The sequence below is a fragment of the Antechinus flavipes genome, chromosome 3 (genome assembly GCF_016432865.1).
Source record: "Antechinus flavipes isolate AdamAnt ecotype Samford, QLD, Australia chromosome 3, AdamAnt_v2, whole genome shotgun sequence".
Lineage (NCBI taxonomy): Eukaryota > Metazoa > Chordata > Mammalia > Dasyuromorphia > Dasyuridae > Antechinus > Antechinus flavipes.
Genome location: NC_067400.1, coordinates 51,338,228 through 51,358,311, shown reverse-complemented (window position 1 = coordinate 51,358,311; position 20,084 = coordinate 51,338,228). Strand labels below are relative to the sequence as shown.

Here is a 20,084-nt window from a genome sequence, read left to right as displayed (position 1 = left end):
GAGATAAGAGTCCTGTCCATTCAATTTTACTCTCCCATTAATAAAATATTAAAAACTTTCTAATCTCCTGCCTCAGTTTCTCTGGCATTACAGTTTTGGATAATCGGTGACCTTAGATTATCTTCTAGCCTCCAGTGGAGGTGTCTGTGCTCTTGTAAACACCTCTTGCAGCATGTATATTAACAACTCAAGGAAAGTTGAGCTGCGCACAGAGAGAATCTTACAGAAGGCTGCCTGGATGCAAGACATCCATGAGCAGTTTCTCACACCCCCCAAGTCCTTCTCTGGGTGGGATTCCTGGATATGCTCCCTACTGGGACCTATACTAACCCCTCTTTTGATTATTATCCTTCTGCTCATATTCGGTCCTTGCGTTTTCAGATTGCTGGTGAGATTTGTTTCTTCTAGGCTACAAGCTGCAAACTTCCAACTTCTGCGACCCGGAAACCCATCATTATAACTGATGGGCAAACGCCGCATCCACTGGACACTGTGGCTGCCACTTTCAGATCTCGCTTTTCTCCCCCAAGCACCACTCCCCTTCTTCCCCCCTTTAGGTTGAGTTCTACGACCATTTCCAGCAGGAAGTAGATACAGAAGATTTGAGACCACTGCCTCTTTTCCAAAAGAATTTGTGTTTATTGCTTGAGGGGGGGAGATGATGAGGACAATACAGCCTCCCCCAGAAGAGCATCTGCATTCCCTGGGAAAGACTCTTTTCCCACACCCTATCTCAAGTATGTTCCTTTCGGATGCAAAACCCAAATTGTTTTGTTTCTGTATAAGAGTAAGCCCTGAGAAAATGTCTCTTGGCAATTCTTTGACATTGCCCATTAAGAGAACATCTTGGTGTCTCTCTCTTTAATAAAGTGCCTTTTATCATAGCCTTTTGTGTAGCGCTTCTAGCTGCGAACCCACCCTAACTTTGGTGTTCTGGAGAACTAGGAGACCAACCCATTTTCCTGCCACGATCCATACCTCATTAAAATGAAAAATGACATTTCTGTGGACCCAGAACTGGCCAATTTGAGTTTGCAAAAATAGTTAAGTTATAGAACTGTTAAAAACATTTTAGCAGATTCTGGGGTTTTTGAGAATAAGGTTTAAGTTTATTCTTAGCCCTATCACCTAAACTGAGTTGGTTGAGTGTGTTTTTAAGTAGGCCCAATTTACGATTAAAAGCCTTCTGAGGGAAACTGCCAAAGGGGGAACCAAAACAAACAAAACTGCCCTGTCTGGGTTTTTCCAAGCCTTTCAGATTTGTGGAATCTATCTAGGCTAAGGAAGTATCCCTGGATGACCTGAATTCTTTGGGAATTTGCGCTGGTGCCCCAACATGTTTGACAAGGGTCCCCTCCCCAGCATTTCTGCCGTAGAATGTGAGACAGTCACTGGGCCACAGACCTATAGCTACACATAGGAGTCCAAATTTCCAGACCCTCTTCCTCCAGCGTCTTAAAGTCTGCCAATTTCTTTCTCCCCACCCCCCCCCTTTTTTTTTTAATTATAGCTTTTTATTTACAAAACATATGCATGGGCAATTTTTTCAACATTGACCCTTGCAAACCTTCTATTCCGAATTTTCCCACTTTTCCCCTCAGAATCTGTCAATTTCTTAAAGCCCTGTGGTTGGACTTGAAAGTTTTCTGGGTTTTTTGCTACCTTAAGTTTTGAGATTGTGTAAGTTTACACTGGAATTCTGAATCTGAAATTATAGGGGATAATTAATATTAACTAGTGCATGCTAAAATTGTGAACTTATTAATTCTGATATAAGAATTTAGAAATGTGTACACTGATACTGAGTACTAGAAATTTATACTTATAATTTGATTTGATTTTAAGTTTAAAATTTTGGTTCTCTAGTAAATTTGTGCTTGCTAAATTATATATTGGGTAATTTGTAAAAATTGTATAAGCTGTGTGCTAACATTTTGTCAGTACAGCTGGACATGTGGCATAAATTTCATGAAATTTGATCTGAGCTATTTAGAATATTAATCTTAATATTTGTCTTGCTTTCTCCCTTTAACAAAGAAGTAAAAGCAAGAAAATTTGGCATATAGGGATGTGTGTAATTGCAGAACAAATTGTATCTGAAAGGTGTGTAACATGTCTAAAGATAAATAAGAAGGTATTGAGGAGGTGTCCTCTGGAGAGAGAGAGAGAGAGCTTGGCTCCAACACTAGTAGGTAAAGTGAGATACAGGGGGATTGGGTGGAAGCTTTCCCCTGAGCTCTGCTGCTAAGAAGGGTTAGTGGAATAACACTGGAACAAATTGTGCCTAAGTATGCTTTGGTAGAGATAATTGATTCTGATAAAGGAATATATTTTACTTTTAAGGTTTTATAAAAAATAATGAGGAAGGATTGCAAATTGAGTGGCAATTTCATTTGCCCTCCTCTGGGAGAGTGGAAAGAATGAATCAGATTCTTAAGAAATTAGTTATTAAATCAATGTTAGAAACTAAATTGCCTTGAACCAAATGTTCATCCATCTGTTGCTAGGTACATATGTTTGTCTATTTAATATTTCTGTTGTAGCTGACTCTTGTGGTCGGTCTCTTTATTTATGAAAGGTTAACTACTCAAATTATGGGGGACATAACGGGTTGGGATGATAGGTGGCCCTGCTACCTGAGCCCAAGAGGAAAACTCCAATCAAGAAGATGTCTGTGGAAGGCTATCCTCGGAACACTTGGTGGGGCCCTCCTATTGCCAATTTGTATTATCCAAGATGATTTGAATGAAGGGCCAGGAAGGGAGGAAATTGTTTGGGTGATTTCATAGTTAACATTCCCATGAGAAAAGACTATGTTTCCAGCAGAAAATATTGACTATTGCTTTGGTAAAAGATAAAACCAAAGACATCAGAAAATTAGCACATTCTGATTCAAACTTAGACCTCCCCTTTTAACATCTCTTCATGGTATTGGTTTGAAGGAGCAGACTGGAGAGAGGCTTTATGGCTTCTCCTGATAGCCCTCAATGGAGTTATATCTCCCCTGTATGACGCAAATTATTATGTATATGATTCAGAAAGTTCTGTGCAAAATCATTAAGACAGAAAGTGCAGTCATGGGATTAGTGGGATTGATGGTGCTCAAGAGACAAGGATGGGAACTGCAGCCTGAGAAGATAGGCCAGAGCCCTGAAGAAGTTTATCAGGAAGTTGAAGAAATGCATAAACTTTGGTGTGAGAAGGTTTCAACTGATGAAAGAGAGGGGGAATTGAATGAAGGGAGCTGTGAAAGCTGTCTCACAAGATGGAGACGGTGCTCTAAGAATTGAGTGAAGGTCAAAGGTCAATTGTGACCCAGATCCAAGTCTCTTTCTCCAAAGATCCCGTAGCTTGCAAAGAATGGGACCATATAGGCTTTTTCTTTGTGAGACTAAGTTGGGGCCACCTTAGCATTAAAACTCCCCTATAAGGTAATTTGGTAATCCTAAAGAAGTGGTAGGATTAGAAGTTTTTCCTCATTTATGATTTAGAATGTGAGGTCATTTGTCCTAATGAGGGCAAAGGTCCAGCCTATAGGGGGTGTTAACCTAGGCCCTTATATAATCCTGGTCTGTTAACTGGGCCCTACTCCCCTTGCCTAATTGCTTGTGGGGAGGGCGCTGCCCTTTCTCATGAAATGGTAATAAAATTCTTTTCTGCTTTTACCTTGAAAAATCTCCCTGATTTATTTGAGTTATTTGAACAATTGATATTGTGGTCTTGTCCCCCACAAGATGATTATCAATCACAGCTAGAATACCTGTGCTTTTCAACATCCACAGCTAGAAGAATACCAGTAAGATGACTAGTTATATTTTTACATTGTCAAGTTCTTTGTGAGATTGAAACTCAAATTTGAGCATTCAGGGATAGCATTCCTGGAGGACAGTAGGATCAAAAATAAATAACATATTATAATGAAAGTGTATGGTTCTTTAATTACTAACAAATAAAAACATCTATATGTGAGGGAAAATGCACTTATTTCCTTCTGGTCAATTTTTTTCCTCAATTTTGAGGTTATGAAATGTGTGTATACTATAGGTAAGTATTCACATATATGCAAAAAATTGTACACATATGGCCCATAAGCAGTGAATATACCCATATTTGAAGTGTCCTTTTAACATACATACATGTACCTGCACACACAAACCCACAAAGCTATTTTACTTAATCTTGAAGATATGGGCTGGTATTTTTAAGCACATGTTTAATATAAAGAATGGTAGCAATAATGCATATATTACATATTCATGTATGTATGTAATGTATACAGTAGTACACATTAATCTAAAAAATTCGAAATGTAGTCTATTCATTTAGGCTCACATTCTTTTAATTACAGATTCTCTTCAGCTTATGAGTCATAATATTACATAGAATTGCCATTACTATAAGTGGACAGTTAATGGATATAATAAACCCAAAGTATGAAGTAGATACTAGTTCTTTGTGCATTCAGAGAGCCCAAGAGGTAAGTTAGAAGACAATGAATGTCATACTTCTTTGAGAAATTCAAGTTAGTGAAATGGTTGATCAAACCTTGATGGGCTCAGGTTCAAACTATGTTAGAAACATGATTTTAGGTGGCATTTCTGTGAATATACATTTCTGTAAAGTTAGGCCAAGTTATCCATCAAATTAGCCCCAAAACTTCAAATAAAACCTTATTTTCAGTTTATGCCGACATCTTCTCAATTTATTACAAGCCTAACTTGAATATTTTTTTTTCTTTGTACACTACTTGGTAAACTGTTACTAGACTATCTTTCAGATTATTTTTGATGATGCTGTGTCCCAAATACATATCCTAGTGCTGTTATTCATACTATTACTACAATATATATTCAACATTCTGAGAAGACAATTGATTAAATTCAGAAATCCTGTTTAAAATTTGCCTCAGACATATAAAAATAAAAGACTAAAAACAAAATGAAGCTTCCTGAAATTCCATGCATGTATACACTCAAACTCCAGTTATGGCTATGGAGTTAAAAAGCTGTTTTTATATAAATTTTACAGCTTTTAAAAGAAGGAGGAATCCATTATTGACCTGGAGATTATTCCCTCAATTCATCTGGAGATTGCTCCCTAGCTCCGGGTCATAGAAAGGTAAATCTGAACTCTGTACCCCAAATTGCTGCTATCTTCTAATATGGAGCCCACTGAGAAATGCTCAGTGAAAAAGAACCCCTTTTTGCCAAATCTAAAGGAGAAGGAGGAGGAGGAAGAAGAGGAACAGATTTCAAAATTCTTCTGTTAAAGAGAGCAAGCTCTTGTGGCAAAGAAATGTTTAAAATTTGTGGCCAATTATTTTTATTTGTGCTCATTTATAGGATTTATTCACTATTGCTAGACTAAGACATAATCCTGGCTCTCTAATTTTTTGTATTGTTAAAAGAATTTCTAACTCCAAGAATATTCAAAATCCTCTCAGAGCAATCGCAAGCAGAATCCAAGGTTTAAAAAAGCTACCCTAAATTAGAGTTTCTAAGAGTGGGGAGGTAAACAAGATATGACTCTGTAAAATGAATGCTTAACTACTCAATATTAATATCTCATTGATCTGTATGTATAGATGGATGCAAGCATATATGTATTTGGCTCTTCAGTTAAAGTCAGAACTTTTATGGTTTATCTCCATGCTTATGAGCCTTTTGGGCTCCCATTGTTGTCACTTCTCCTAAAGACATTCCCATCTTGCCATGAATCTCACTGAAGTATGCCTTTGGCATCCCTTCCACACCCAGCAGAAGGTACTACCCAAGGGCTCAAGATGAAGAGGAAGATTCTACATATCAGTGGATTATGATAGGGAATTATACCCAATAATCTTGCTTGTAAACAAAAATTTCCATAATTAGTATCTAAGGGTGGCTTTTTAATGTTTTTCCTGGCACCTTTTTTGGCTGTCTAAAATATATGATGGAGAAATTACATATATATTTATTTTAGAGGAACAACTAAATTTTATAAAATTAAAAAAAAAAATTATCCAGACCATTGAAACTAGGGAGAATAAAGCTGAAGATTTCTCAAATATTTATGACTTTCTAAACTTAAGAAGTACTTTTTAAAGGAAGTAATATTGTGACTACAGTAAACATACTCAATGTCAAGTTTATGATCTACTTACTGAATCTGTTGCCAAATGATTATTTGAATTGGTGAACTCTGATACCAGCTCATCAGCCACTTCATTATAGGAAGTTGTTCCTTTGCGTTGAACTTTTTCACATACTTTCATTGAAAAATGTCTCAAGCCTTTTCCATTTTTATCTCCTTTTTTGCTTCTTTTGCTATAAAAGAAAAAAAATTAAGAAATTCATCATGTTAGGTAAAAAAATAAATGACTTTCATTTTAGAGGAATCTATTCTTATTGAAATCTCTCTGATACCTACAACTGAGTAAAAAAATGTACCTTTTAAATCCAATTTATATACATCTATATAAATTTGAATACATATGTACATCTATATATTTTCTTTAAATTTAGTCATTACTTTAGTGTCTTTCAAAATATAAAGATCTTTGAAAAAAAAAGATGCTTTTCAGTGTTCTATAACTTTAAAGAGATGATAGAAGTTCTCATGTTCTATTTAGTACTTCATTTGATTTAAATTCTATAGTTATGTGACACTAAGAGCTGATCAAGGATCCTTTCATCTTCAATAAAACCTCAAGAGATCTTCTTGTATGTAATTCAACAAAGTCTTACTTCAATTTTTTTTCTAATATGAACAAAATGAAAAAATATAAAGAAATTGATGTTTTTTAACAAATATATTACATATACAAAAGTTAAACTTATATACAAAATTATGACATCAGAAGAGGTGATTAATTTATCTAGTCAATCTTATTCTCCTGGAATATTTTTTTTTTTTGACAGAATAAGCTGCATTTCCTCATTTTGTTTTTTCTTTCCAAAGTACCTAAGCAGTAAAAATTGTGAATTTTATCAATAATAATCTGCCAATCATTAGCCATTCATTCAAAGACAAGCATTTCAATGAATCAACAGGTATTTACAAAATACCTGTTATATTTCAGGAATATTTATTTCAATTAATGACAACTGTCCTAAAGTTTGCAAAATGTTTTACATATATATATTATCTCATTTTATTAAAGATAGAAAGCAAAAATTTCCTCAAATTAAGAATGTCTCTATTTTGTTGTATATTTCAGAGGTGTTAGACACAAATAACTATACTCCTAAAATAGACAAAAATAAAGATATCACTGATTGTTTTTCTGTATTAGTACAATCTCACAAAGTGACAATAATTGAAAAAAAGTAAAAGTCTGAATCAAAAGAAAAAAAACGATTTTTTTTACCAAACTATAAAGTTGAACGTTATTAAATATGCTCTTTGTTAGTAAATGGCTCAAAGAAACACAGACAGAATGTTAACGAATCCAGCATGTGTTCTAAAGACATAAAGATGATACCAGAATAAAATTACCAGCTTCCACACAAAACTGAGGCTCTACAGAGTGGTAATAGTGCCCAACCTGCAGTACAGAGATGTTTAAATTTTATTTTATATTTTTTTAGGCTTTATACGTGTGTGTATGTGTGCATACATATATACACACACACGTACATTTCTTTTTTTTTTTTTTAACATATTTTCACATGAGTTATGTTGGGAGAAAAAAATCATAAACAAAAGTGAACTATCATGAGAAAGGAAAAAAAAAAAAAAAGAAAAAGGTGAAAACAGTGTGTGTTGATCTACATTCATAGGTCTCTCTCTGGATGTGGATAGCCTTTTCCATCCAAAGTTTATTGGAACTGCCTTGGATCACTGAATTCCCGAGAACAAAAAAGTCTATCATATTTGATCATCAAACAATCTTGTTGCTACAATGTTTTCCTGGTTCTGCTTGCTTCACTCAGCATCAGGTCATATAAGTCTTTCCAAGTTTTTCTGAAATCAGCCTGCTCATCATTTCTTATAGAACATTAGTATTCCATTATTTTCATATACCATAATTTTCTCAGCCATTCCCCAACTGATGAGCATCTACTCATTTTCCAATTCTTTGCCACCACAAAAGGAGCTGCTACAAACATTTTTGCACAAGTGGGTCCTTTCCCCTCTTTTATGATTTCTTTGGAATACAGACCTAGTAGTGGCTCTAATGGATCAACGAGTATATATGCAGTTTCCTAGTCCTTTAGGCATAGTTCCAAATTGCTCTCCAGAAAAGTAGGACCAGTTCACAACTCCACCAACAATGCAGTAGTGTCCCAGTTTTCTCATATCCCCTTCAAAATTTATCATCATCTTTTCCTATGGAGTTGTTTTTTAATCTTCATTTCTCTAAGAGTGATTTAGAGAATTTTTTTCAAATGGTTATAGGTAGCTTTAATTTCTTCATCTGAAATTTTTTTATCTTTTGATCATTTATCATTGGGGAATGACTTTATTATTATAAATTTGACTCAGTTTTCTCTCTATTTTATACATGAGACCTTAATCAGAAACACTGGCTGTAAAATTTCTTTTCCAGCTTTCTGCTTCCCTTCTAATGTTGGCTACACTGGTTTTGTTTGTGCAAAACCATTTTAATTTAATGCAATTAAAATTATCCATTTTGTATTTTACAATGTTCTCTAGTTCTTTGGCCATAATTCCTCTCTTCTCCAAAGATCCAATAGGTAAACCATCCTCTGTTCTACTAATTTGCTTACAGTATCATCTTTTATGCCTAAACCATGTACCCATTTTGACCTTATTTTGATATGGGATGTGAGATATAGGTCTATGCTCCTAGAAATTTTTGTCAAATAGTGAGTTCTTATCCCAGAAGCTGGAGTCTTTGGGTTTATCAAACAGAATATTGTTAAAGTCATTGATTATTGAAAACTATTCCATTGATCCACTACTCCATTTCTCAGTCAGGACCAGGTAGTTTTGATGACTGCTGCTTCATAATAGAGCTTTAAGTCTGGTACTGTTAGACCGCCATTCTTTACATTGATATTCTTGACCTTTTCTTTTTTCAGATGAGTTTTGTTAATTTTTTTCTAGCTCTATATAAAATAATTTTTTGGCAGTTTAATTGGTAAAGTAGACTAATTTAGATAGAATTATCATTTTTTATCATATTAGCTTCGCCTACCCATGAGTAATTGACATTTTTTCAATGGCTTATATCTGAATTTATTGTATGAAAAGTGTTTTGTTATGTTTAGAAGAATTGTACATGCTTTCTAAGGGAAGTGGGAGATAAGAAAGAAGGGAGGGAAAAAAATTTGGAACACAAGATTTTACAAGGGTGAATGTGGAAAACTATCTTTGAATGTATTTTGAAAAACAAAAAGCTATTATTATTATTTTTAAGTGTTTTGCAACAGAACAGAGATTTAAGACTGTTCCACATATGTGGTTAATGGTCAACAACCATTAACAATCTGGACTTAATATGCAATGTCCTAATGAGGACTACCAAGAATGAGAAAATGACATTCAACTGAGCACAATGTTTTGCACAAAATAGGGTCTTAATGAATGTTTGTTGAATTAAATTTACCCAACTTAAAAATTCAGTTGATATAATAGAAAAGATATTCATTAGGAAGACCATAATTCAAATATCACCAGTCCTTCAACTTCATTACATAATTTTGTCATTTAAATGCTTTGGTTACACTTAGTTGTCTTAGTTGACTCATCTGTAAAATGTGGACAATTTCAACTTAACAACTAACCTGAGTCTGGCTTCCTTATAGGTGATTTTGGAAAAACAGCAAGTTTTATATGTAAAATAAGCCTTCTCTCCACATACTACAATGTAGCTACTATGAAATCTCTCTAAAACATTATTGTAATACAGGATCTCGTTTCTTTGGGACTCTTCTTCACCTTCTAAGTTTCCATTAGCAAGATTTGTCAGTCAGTTGTGTTAAGGGCTATTATGGAGCTCTCAGAACCGATGTTTTGGAGTTGCCATACCTTCTAGAAACATTGGACCCAGGGCATGAATGTGTCAGGAATGACGCTCCCCCTGAGTTGACACAATTTGTTACTGCATCTCAAGCTGTGTCCTTGAGAGGCCAGCCAGGTGCCAGCCGGTCTGCGATAAGGCCTGTGCAGCTGGAGTCTTTTGCAGATAAACAGACCCTTCTATCTTCAAAGTCTACCAATTCCCAAGGGAAAAGGAGGCTTTTGCCATTATCTTCTTCCTTCCCAGAGAGTGATCTTATCTTTTTTCCCTATTTTTGCACACTGTTCCCCTCCCATGTCATGCCTTTTCCTGGTATCCTCTCCTCTCTTTGATCTTCCATATAAAAACTGTAAACTTCATCCTTATGAAGGATTTATATGTTGCCATTGGACCCAGATGATTCTGAAGGACAGAGTGAGGCAGATGACCTTGCCCCAGCCCTCCCTCATTTCAATCCAATTCACTTGCATGTGATGACATCACCTCCCTAATGTCACAGCCCTCATGGAGAACGAAGGACAAACAACAATAAAAATATTAAAAATGGGGCAGCTAGGTGGCGCAGTAGATAGAGCACCGGCCCTGAAATCAAGAGGACCTGAGTTCAAATCTGACCTCAGACACTTAACACTTCCTAGCTGTGTAATCCTGTGGTGAAGTCAAATGTACTTTTTCAAAATCACATTTTGAAATGCATAAAATAAATTACATAGTTGGGCAAGTCACTTAACCCCAATTGCCTCACCCTCCCCAAAATTTAAAATGTAAACTTCTATAAAGACTGGGACCTTTGGGTTCCTCATGCATCTTCATTTCTCTTGCAATAAAACTACTATCCTGTCATGGTGACAGGGAAGATTACTTGTGAACATTTTTGGAATCTTAAGACTGTATACACGAATATACAGAATACACACACACACACACACACACACACACACACACACACACGTTTGCAACCAATTAATCAACCAGTACTATGTGGTATAGTGTGTCTGGAGTCAGGAAGACTCATCTTCCTAAGTTCAAATCTGGCCTCAGGCACTTACTAGCTGTGTGATCCTGAGCAAGTCACGTAACCCCATTTGCCCCAGTTCTTCAAATGGTAAACCACTCCAGTATCTTTGCCAAGAAAACCCCAAAAGGGTTGGACATGACTGCAAAATGTATAAAGAACAACAACATTTATAGACAATGAATGAAAGGATATCTACTTATGCAAGATAATAGGAAAATAATAGTCAAATCTATGACCTGTGGTTTAATCTATAAGCAAAGTATCCTTGCATGTATGTGGCAAATTCTCTAGTATTCAAGGATTCTAATTTATTTATTTTGCTACTAGTAACACCTCTCCGAAAGAGGTTGGCAGGAGAAGGGAATAGCAATAAACTGCATTGGGTCCACTTTATTACTAAATAACTGTGTTAAAATGGTTTCAGGGATTTTCCTAATTCTTCACTAAAATTAAATTCTTGAATCATTTGCCTATAGTTATAATGAATAATTAGACTCAAATGTCATATTAGTCTCAAAACGCAACATTTAGTGCTTCACCGTATAAAAATAAGCTTAAACTGATATTACTTTCTGTTATTCAAAAATTTCCTGTTATAGTCTTTAAAATCCATTGTATATTTTGATATACATACTACTAGAAGTAGACAAGAACACTGTAACAGATACCAAGTGGCAAACTAAAACACTCTGAGATTACACTGATTCAATTTCCTGCAGCTGGATAAAAATGACGGTAGGAAACTGAGTGTTATGTTAAATATACAAGGTAGACTTTTTAGATTCTTGGAAAATGCTGTTCAGAAAGATAGGAGCATTTTTATAGAAAGCTATTTTACTATGAAATGCTGACTCACTTCCCCTCATTATAAAATAGAATAATAAAAAAGTAAGTGTTTTACCACAAAGGGAGATCTTTATCTAAAGAATACTACAGAATGAGGCAAAACAATCTAGTTACAATGATAAAAAATAAATCCTAAAGACAAAAACAAAGGTTTGATTTGGGGAAAAAAAATCATTTTCAGAATTGGTAGCTGCAAAGGAACTTCTGTTGTTATTTACATCATTATCTAATAGAGTGAGGCTAATTTCACAAAAGGAGTAGAAAATATTCATTGGCACTGTGCTGGTGATATAGCAGCATACAACTCCAAATCATCCTCTCTTTGCATACTGGGGAGCATTAAGTTAATTGAAGTAATCACACATACCCAGGAAAATTTTTTAAGTAACAGTATCAGATATGATTTCTTGAGTTTAGTACTAAAGAGAATGGTCTTGCTCTCCAGAATCTGTTTAAGTTCTAACTCCCAGGTAGTGAAACATCAAATATTATATAGATTTCCCATGGAACAAAATCAAAGTTAAAATGCCTAGGCTTTTATCTAGTAAGCAATGGAGTATTCAAACAAGAGACTGACAGAAGGAAATAATGTTTTAGGAAGAGTAAACTGGGGGCAATATATGAGATAAGAGGGAGGGAAAATGATTAGAGAAGGATAAGACAGTTTGTTTGTTTTTTGTTTTGTTTTGTTTTTACTAATTATGCGAGAATAGCACCTCAGACTACCATAGCAGTGGTGGATATAAAGAAGTAGCCATACAGGAGACATATTGAAACATTTGGGATTTGGTGATTTGCTGAATAAGGCTGAGGAGGTGAAAGTAAAAAGGACTGAATCAAAATTTACTGTTAAAATTTTAAGTTAAGTGACAAGTGCCACTGATAGTGGGAAACAGTTTAGGAGGGAAGATAATTAATGTAGTTTTAAAATATATTAAATTTAAACTGTCAGTAGAGTTAATGGAAACATTATACCACTGAAGACACACAACTTGGGCTCAGGTGGGTGGTAAGATAAATTTAACTATCCCCAAATAATTTCATTATTCAAATAGAAGGGATCACCTGAAAGGAAGTCCAGACAACAGGATATAATTATTTTAGCTATATCTAATAAATTTCAATGTATTTCATATAGAGTTCTCTAGAAGTATACAATCTTGCACTTCTAAGTAAACATCTTATTGACAAGGATGGGAACAGACATTGGATGAATTCTAGCCATTATTCATCTTGTCAGAAGGATTTCTAGGTGCTGAGAGGAACTTCAAACTATATGCCCCTTCCTGGGAGAACATCTCTACTTTATTTCAAAATTTCCTGGAAACCCACCAAAAGTCATCAGCCCACTGAATCAGCAGTATGCAGGGCTCTTTTGTCTGCTAGATCTCTCCTACTCAGTCATGTGATTAGAGGGAATACAGTCATGTCCTTTGCTCATAGAAATAAGAAACACATCAGACTAACAGAACATTAAAGCTGAAAGAGACATAGGAGAATGTCTGACAACCAATTTTACAGAAAAGGAGAGCTTAGACCAGACAGATTAAGAGACTTAGCAAAAAATACACAATTAGTTAATCAATGGGTTTGTTTGTGCTTAAGTGCATGGTGGTGTAATGGAAGGCATGTTGGACTGAGAATGAGGAGACTTTGGCTCTAAGTCAACATCGACAATATATTTCTTAGCAGCTATACCAAAATACCTTTCTCCTCAACTTGGTATCAAATATGGTAAGACTTAAGAATTCCTTAAGTACTAAAGCTGTGTTTATATGCATAAGTCTATTCCTTCACTGAAAGTCAAATCAGTGGGAAGGAAAAATCAAAGACAGAACAAGCCAGCAATCACCATCCCCAAAAGAGGTTTCTTTATTTTGAAGTATTGCATGTACTTCTTTTGAGATTTTATGCTCTCTGAAAATAATTAACAAGGAAAAAGCTTTAGAATGAAGCATTCAGCTGTATTCCCACTTATAAATTAATTTTGTGTAATTTTATAATTTAGGAGATCTTTTAAAATTATCTTCTGCTTAACATGTTTCCTTGAATGCTGGTTTTGGAAGCTGAAGACTCGAGTTCAAACCTTGATTTTTGCCATTTCCTAGACAGTTCTGTGACCTCGGATATAAATCATTTAAATTACTGGTCCACTTCCTCCCATAAAATGAAGGAACTGGACTAAATGAAACGAGGTCAAAGGGCTCTTTTAGCTCTTATTCCACAAGAAATGAAAAACACCTATGGTAATCCCATTTTTCTGAGGAGGAAACTGATGCTTCAGAAATGACTGTCTAAGGTCACAGAACAAGGACTTGGTGGTAGGGGAATCTTTGGACCCCGCTCCAATGCTCTCCTTTTGTCCTGCTGCTCCTGAAGGTGGAGGACCTCAATTATCAACATAATGCTAGAGATTCTCAGTAAATGATCACACGCAGTTCAGAGTGTTTTGTGGGGTGGGAGGAAAGAATTAGAAAAAGTGGAGCTCCTGTGCCGTCTTTGGTGAGCAGAGACACTGGTGGCTGTTCAGTCCTATCTATAAACTCAATCCCAGAATAATTTATGTTGGGAGGGGGGGGAGGGGAGGTGTGCATGCATGTGTGTGAGCAGTCCATGTATGTGTGTGCTCTGTGTGCACGGCATTATATTTCTGGGTGCACATGTGTATTCATGTATGGTTGTACACATGTGCACACACTATGTATGTGTGTACATGTTTGTGTGTGCATGTGAAATAAGCAGATAATGATGAGGCAGCATTCCAAATTTCTGCATTTCCAGGTAGGCATTCCTTAATGGAAACTTGAACAAAATATCTCTTTTCTATATTTTTAAAAAATACTTTTACTAGCAATATTAAAAGTATATTCCCTGTACTCTTAAATGGCATTGCTCTAAATTGTGGCTGATTCAGATATGGAATACAAGAAATGGTAGTATAGGAATACAGGGAGAAAAATTCTATTTAAAACGAATTCAATATTAGAGAATGATTAAAAACAAAGAAGAAAGATGACCTAAGCTGAATTTGTTACTACTTAATAGGAATTTCCCACAAAGTAAGATAAAACTTTTTATTTCCTTATTAAGCTACCTTCTATATAAGGTGCCACCTATTAAATTTACTTAAATTTCATTTCAAGAGCTGATATGATTTTTGCTAACTACATGGGCTATCTTGCAGTTTAGCTTCCAAGCCTGTCATGCAATTAAAATTGCTCTCTCCAAAGTTACCAATGATTTCTTAATTACTAAATATAATGGTCTTTCTGCAAATTTCATTATTAAACTACCTGTAGCCTCTGACAATAGTGATTACCCTTTTCTCTAGGCTGTTCGCCTTCATTCAGATTGCACCATTTAATGTGATCATTCTCTGAGGCTCTCTTCTCCTTCACTTGGTGATCTCATCAGCTCCCATGGACACAAATGATCATCTCTATGCAGAGGATTCTCAGATCTATTTGTCCAGCCCTAGCCTCTCTCTGGAATCTGGTTTCACTTATCACCAAATCAGTATCAGATGTCTTAAAATGCAAGTCTCATAAACATTTTAAATTCAGTGTGTCCAAAAATGAACTCACTTTCTCCCCCAAAGTCTCCCTTCTTCCTAACATTTCTGTTTTTCCCCAGGTCACCACCATCCTTCCAGTCCTCCAGGGTCAAAACTTGGCGTCATCTTTGATTCCTCCCTCTCCCTCATCTTCCTCCTCCAATCTAGTCCAGTTAGAATGGACTCTGGAAGTGTAGTTGCCAGTGCTGTCATTTATATTTTTGTAACATTTCTCCAAAATGTCCCCTCTTGCTTCTGATACTGCCACTTCCCCACCCCATCACCAATCATCAACTCACACCTGGACTGGAACCTGGCTAGAGCCTGCAGGTGGGAGGTTTATCTCATGTCTCTCCCAACACCAGTCCATCTTCCAGTCCCTGAGGGCAAACTGATTTTAAAGTACATGTCTGATGAAATCCCTTCACTCAAAAAAACCAAAAACAAACAAACAAACAAACAAGCCATTACAGGTTTATTAGTCTTCCCAGATATTACCCCCAACTCTGTAATTCAGTGATCCTGGCCTCTCCTCCTGCTCCTGACACACTCTGGACTTCGAGTATTTCCCCTGAATCTCCCCATGGCTGGGAGGAGATGATGGGGACAAAGGGGGGGGAGGGGGGAGAGATTTTGTCTTCTTCAGTTCTACCCTCTGGCTTTCCCAGCTTGCCAGAAGCCCGCTCAGTGTGCCTTTCTCCAGCTTTATCGGCCTATTTCTGGTTAGTGGGCTATGAGCTCCTAAAGAGCAACAAGTAGTTTCTGCCCTTTTTTTTGTATTTCCAGTGCTTAGCAAAGTGTCTGGCACATAGGAAATGTCCACTCAACCTTACATTAGGAGGAGTTTCCCTTCCTCTTCTAATAAAGCTTTAGTGTTAGAAAGTCCTTGTAATGTAGTCACAGGGGCATCCATATTAGAGGCAAACATCTTTTAACCAATTATATTAGCTTCTTATTCAATTTCCAAAACACAACTAAGAAACAGAAAAGAAAAAAATGGCTACTGAACACCAAAATAGATGTCCAAGTCTCTGCACTAGAGTTTTTAGCATGTACTCAATAGAAAGCCCTTTAGTTTTGCATTTATTGACAATTTACTCTTTCTTTTAAACACATATTTGTAATAAAGACATTTTTCTGATATCTCAGATAATAGAAGCTTAGGTGCTACAATGAAAAATGGAAAAAGGACTTTGTACAATGATAGCACGAAGAAACCATAGCTGACAATAAGAAAGGAACCCAAAGAACAACAAAAACTCTAAAGAAAAAAGCTACAAAAACTCAAAAAGCACATCATTAGATACCATTTAGAGCATGAACCAACCACCCTACACATCCCGATAGCCTTAGAAAACATCTTCCATACAATAAAAAAGATGTCCAGCACTATGCCATGCCTTAAATACATGTGTATCATGACATCAAGAAAAGATCAAATGATGCGTTATATCCTTTTTTAGAAGAAGTATAATGGAGATAGCTATTTAGCTCAATGCACAAAACACTAGACATGGAGTCAAGAAGACTGGTGCTAAAATCTAGCCTCAGAGATCTACTAACTGTGTGATCCTGGGCAAGTCATGTCACCTTTGGTGCAAAGAAAATCCACTGTGGAGGGAAATGACAGACAACTCCAGTATATTTGTCAAGAAAGCCCCATGGGCAGTGTGGTCCACAGAATCAAGGAGAGTTGAATACAACTGGAAGTAGAAGGGGAGGAAGGAGGAGGAGGAGGAGAAAGAAAAAGAAGAAGAATGAAGAGGAATAATGGAATTTGGAAATTTTCCCATCAAAAAGATCAAATATCCAAAAATGTATTAAGTGGAATACCAAAAGAGAAATTATTGTGTCTGTTTTGTATATTATTAATACTCAACTTTCTTACATTTAGAAGAGCATTTTACTGTTAATGGGAAATAAATGACACTAGCTCATATGGCAATTTGTGGCTTAGGAAGAATTTTCTTAACAATTGTATGAGATGGGGGAAGAAGTATTCTTAACCACATTTTAGAGATGAAGAAGACAATTCTCAGGGAGATTCAATGGCTCCCCCAAGACAGAGCCAGGATGTGAACTAAGAGGTGTCTGAACTCTGAGTTTAATGACACTTCTACTGCCCTACACAATGCATGTGTACAGAGAGAAGGGTAGGCTATTCCATATGGAAAGCAGCAACGATGGAAAAAGGGCAGTTTTCTATCCTTAGTTTGCTTCTGAAGTCTAGATTGGGCTCCATTCTAGGCTCCCAAATTTTTACCACCTACCATACCTTCATACTCTAAGTATTCCCCTACACTTTTACTCACCTTTCTGAAAAACCAGTGTCTATAAACTCTCTAGCACGTTTTCGATCCCTAAGGGGAAAAAAGAGATAATATTTTAAAAGAATAAAAAATTATCTGTTTCTTTTGAACCAAAATAAACATATGTATTGATATAACTGAACTAAGTTTGGTAGAGAATTTATTTTGTCCTTGTATCATTTCAGATTTTACTTAAACAAACAAGGTAAATAAACACTAGGATAAATAAATATATTATATAAATCAAAGTACAAAAAATAATTGAAAGGGAAAATATTTGAATGACTGCATTTCAGTCAAAATTTAGCATGTGAGAATACTATGGAAAAAATCTTTTAACTGTGTTATGTGAAAACCATGGTATATGAATCAAGAAAATGCTATATAATGAATTCACAGGTTGAAATGGGTTTGGTAAATCTTTGGGAAGGAAAATACCACAGAGGTTTATAAAGAAAAAGGGAAACTTTCACTAAATTATGATCTTTTTACTTGGCCTGTGATATAATAATACTTGCCAAACCTCAGGGAAATAACTTATGTGGCAGATGATGCAAAACCCCCTTCTGGGTCATGACTAGAATGAATAGTGTATCTACCCCCGGTATTCTTCCAAATTTGACACTTCCACTTTAGTACAAAATAAAAATTATATGGAGAAAATTTAATCAGAGAACTGAAAAACAAAACTTTTCTAGGACCCTGAAAATACTTATGATTTGTTTGTGAATGTAGTTTTCAAGAAATAAGAAAATTAGCATTTGGCTATTTAAGAATAAAAATAATAAATATTTAATAAACAAATTTTAATAATAAAAATTTTAAGCTCTAAATTCAAAATATCAAATGCTTCCCCAAAAGTAGAAGAAAACCTTCAGCTGTCTAATTTATTGACCATATATCTAAAACTCATTATAAAGGAAATTTTTTTGCTCTCTATTGATGCCTTAAAATAAATACACACACTTATCTCACAGCATGTTTATCATCATGGAATCTTCCTTTATAACAAGAAAAAAAGAGATCAAGAAAATCAAGTCACCAAACAATGCTGTCTGACAGGGCAGTAAGTAGTGAATACAGATACTTTGCTCATCCCCCTTCCTTTCCCATAATCTCTCTGAAACCAACACTGGTTTAACCAACTCTAAACTTTTAAAAAGGAAGTTAAGTGGCACAGTGGACAGAGCACTGGCTTTGGAGTCAGGAGGCCCCAAGTTTAAATCAGAACTCAGACACTTGATAAACTTAAAAGCTGTGTGATCCTGGCCACATTAATTCTGATTGCTCACCCACCCTGTTACTATATTTTAAAGAAATCCTTCAGTATAAGATAAAAAAAATAAAAAAATCTCACATTTATAATGATCTCCAACAGGTTTGCAGCATGATTAGTAGTATTGTAGAATTAATACATATAAATATGTGAATCAAACACTTAATTCCAATGTTTATTAAGTTCTTACCAGGTAATCAGTAACCTAAGGTAAATGGATGAGTAAGCCAGGAATAGAATTCTCCACTAGGAATTGACAAGAACTGAATTCTGGTCCATTTCTTTAACCCTTTGAATTTTGAAGAGGAGAGAATAAGTGAAGAGTACTATTGTGAAAGATTTTGTCTTTTTGTCCATATAAGACAACATTGTAGAGTTTTTGAATTTATGATATAAAAAATACTGACAGATGCCAATGTCCTAAAAAAAGAAAAAAAAAAAAAAAACAGCCCTCAAACCAGGGCAGCCTTTTTGAGAAGTTTACTTTCATCTGCATTTCTTTCTAATTCCTTTGTCAGTCGCTCTAACACAGTGCGGTATTCAGAGCCCTGGACTAGAGTCCCAAGGCCCATGTCCAAACCCCAGCTCTGGTAAAGAGATGTATGTCATTTCCTCATACGATGAAGAGGCTGGACCAGATGATCCCCAAAGTCCCCTCAAGTGCTAAAGTCAGGATCCAATGATACTAAGAGTAGAGAATGGAAAAGGCCAGAGAGGAAAACAATAATTCAAAATACTGACTTTTCATCAATGAAAATATGTAATTTCTTTCTCAACAACTAAGGCCAATGAGTTAAAAATATGTTTTACATTTATTTAAGATGACTAATGATTTTATAAGTTTCTCAGTAACTGTTGACTTGCAGAGACAGAAAAATGATTTCAGTTACTTAAGTAACACTCTGGGTGATGCTCTATTAACTAATCAGGATATATGCAGATGAAAAATTACATAATAGGCTCTCTTGTATGAACACAAACATGCTCACTTTTGTCTTTGGTTACAAAGGAAGGCCGAGGAGCAAAATCACCTAAGTATGTTGTGGCACATTTTGCTTAAAAGATTGATGATTCCACATGTAACATTATTCGTGGGTTTATAGGCACTAAAGAGA

General features: G+C 35.5%; 1 protein-coding gene across 6 annotated transcripts in view; it reads right to left on the bottom strand.

Moving 5' to 3' along the window:
* TFDP2 (transcription factor Dp-2) overlaps positions 1-20,084 on the bottom strand; it is a 165,625-nt gene that overhangs the window by 34,039 nt on the left and 111,502 nt on the right. For 5 of the 6 annotated variants that reach the window (XM_051983346.1, XM_051983348.1, XM_051983350.1 and 2 more), the window contains 2 exons: positions 17,697-17,744; positions 6,143-6,305 (listed from right to left, as the gene is read on the bottom strand). In XM_051983346.1, the coding sequence (XP_051839306.1) occupies positions 6,143-6,305; positions 17,697-17,744 (211 nt within the window). The remainder of the gene's footprint in view (positions 1-6,142; positions 6,306-17,696; positions 17,745-20,084) is intronic. The other variant, XM_051983349.1, reaches the window with a different exon arrangement.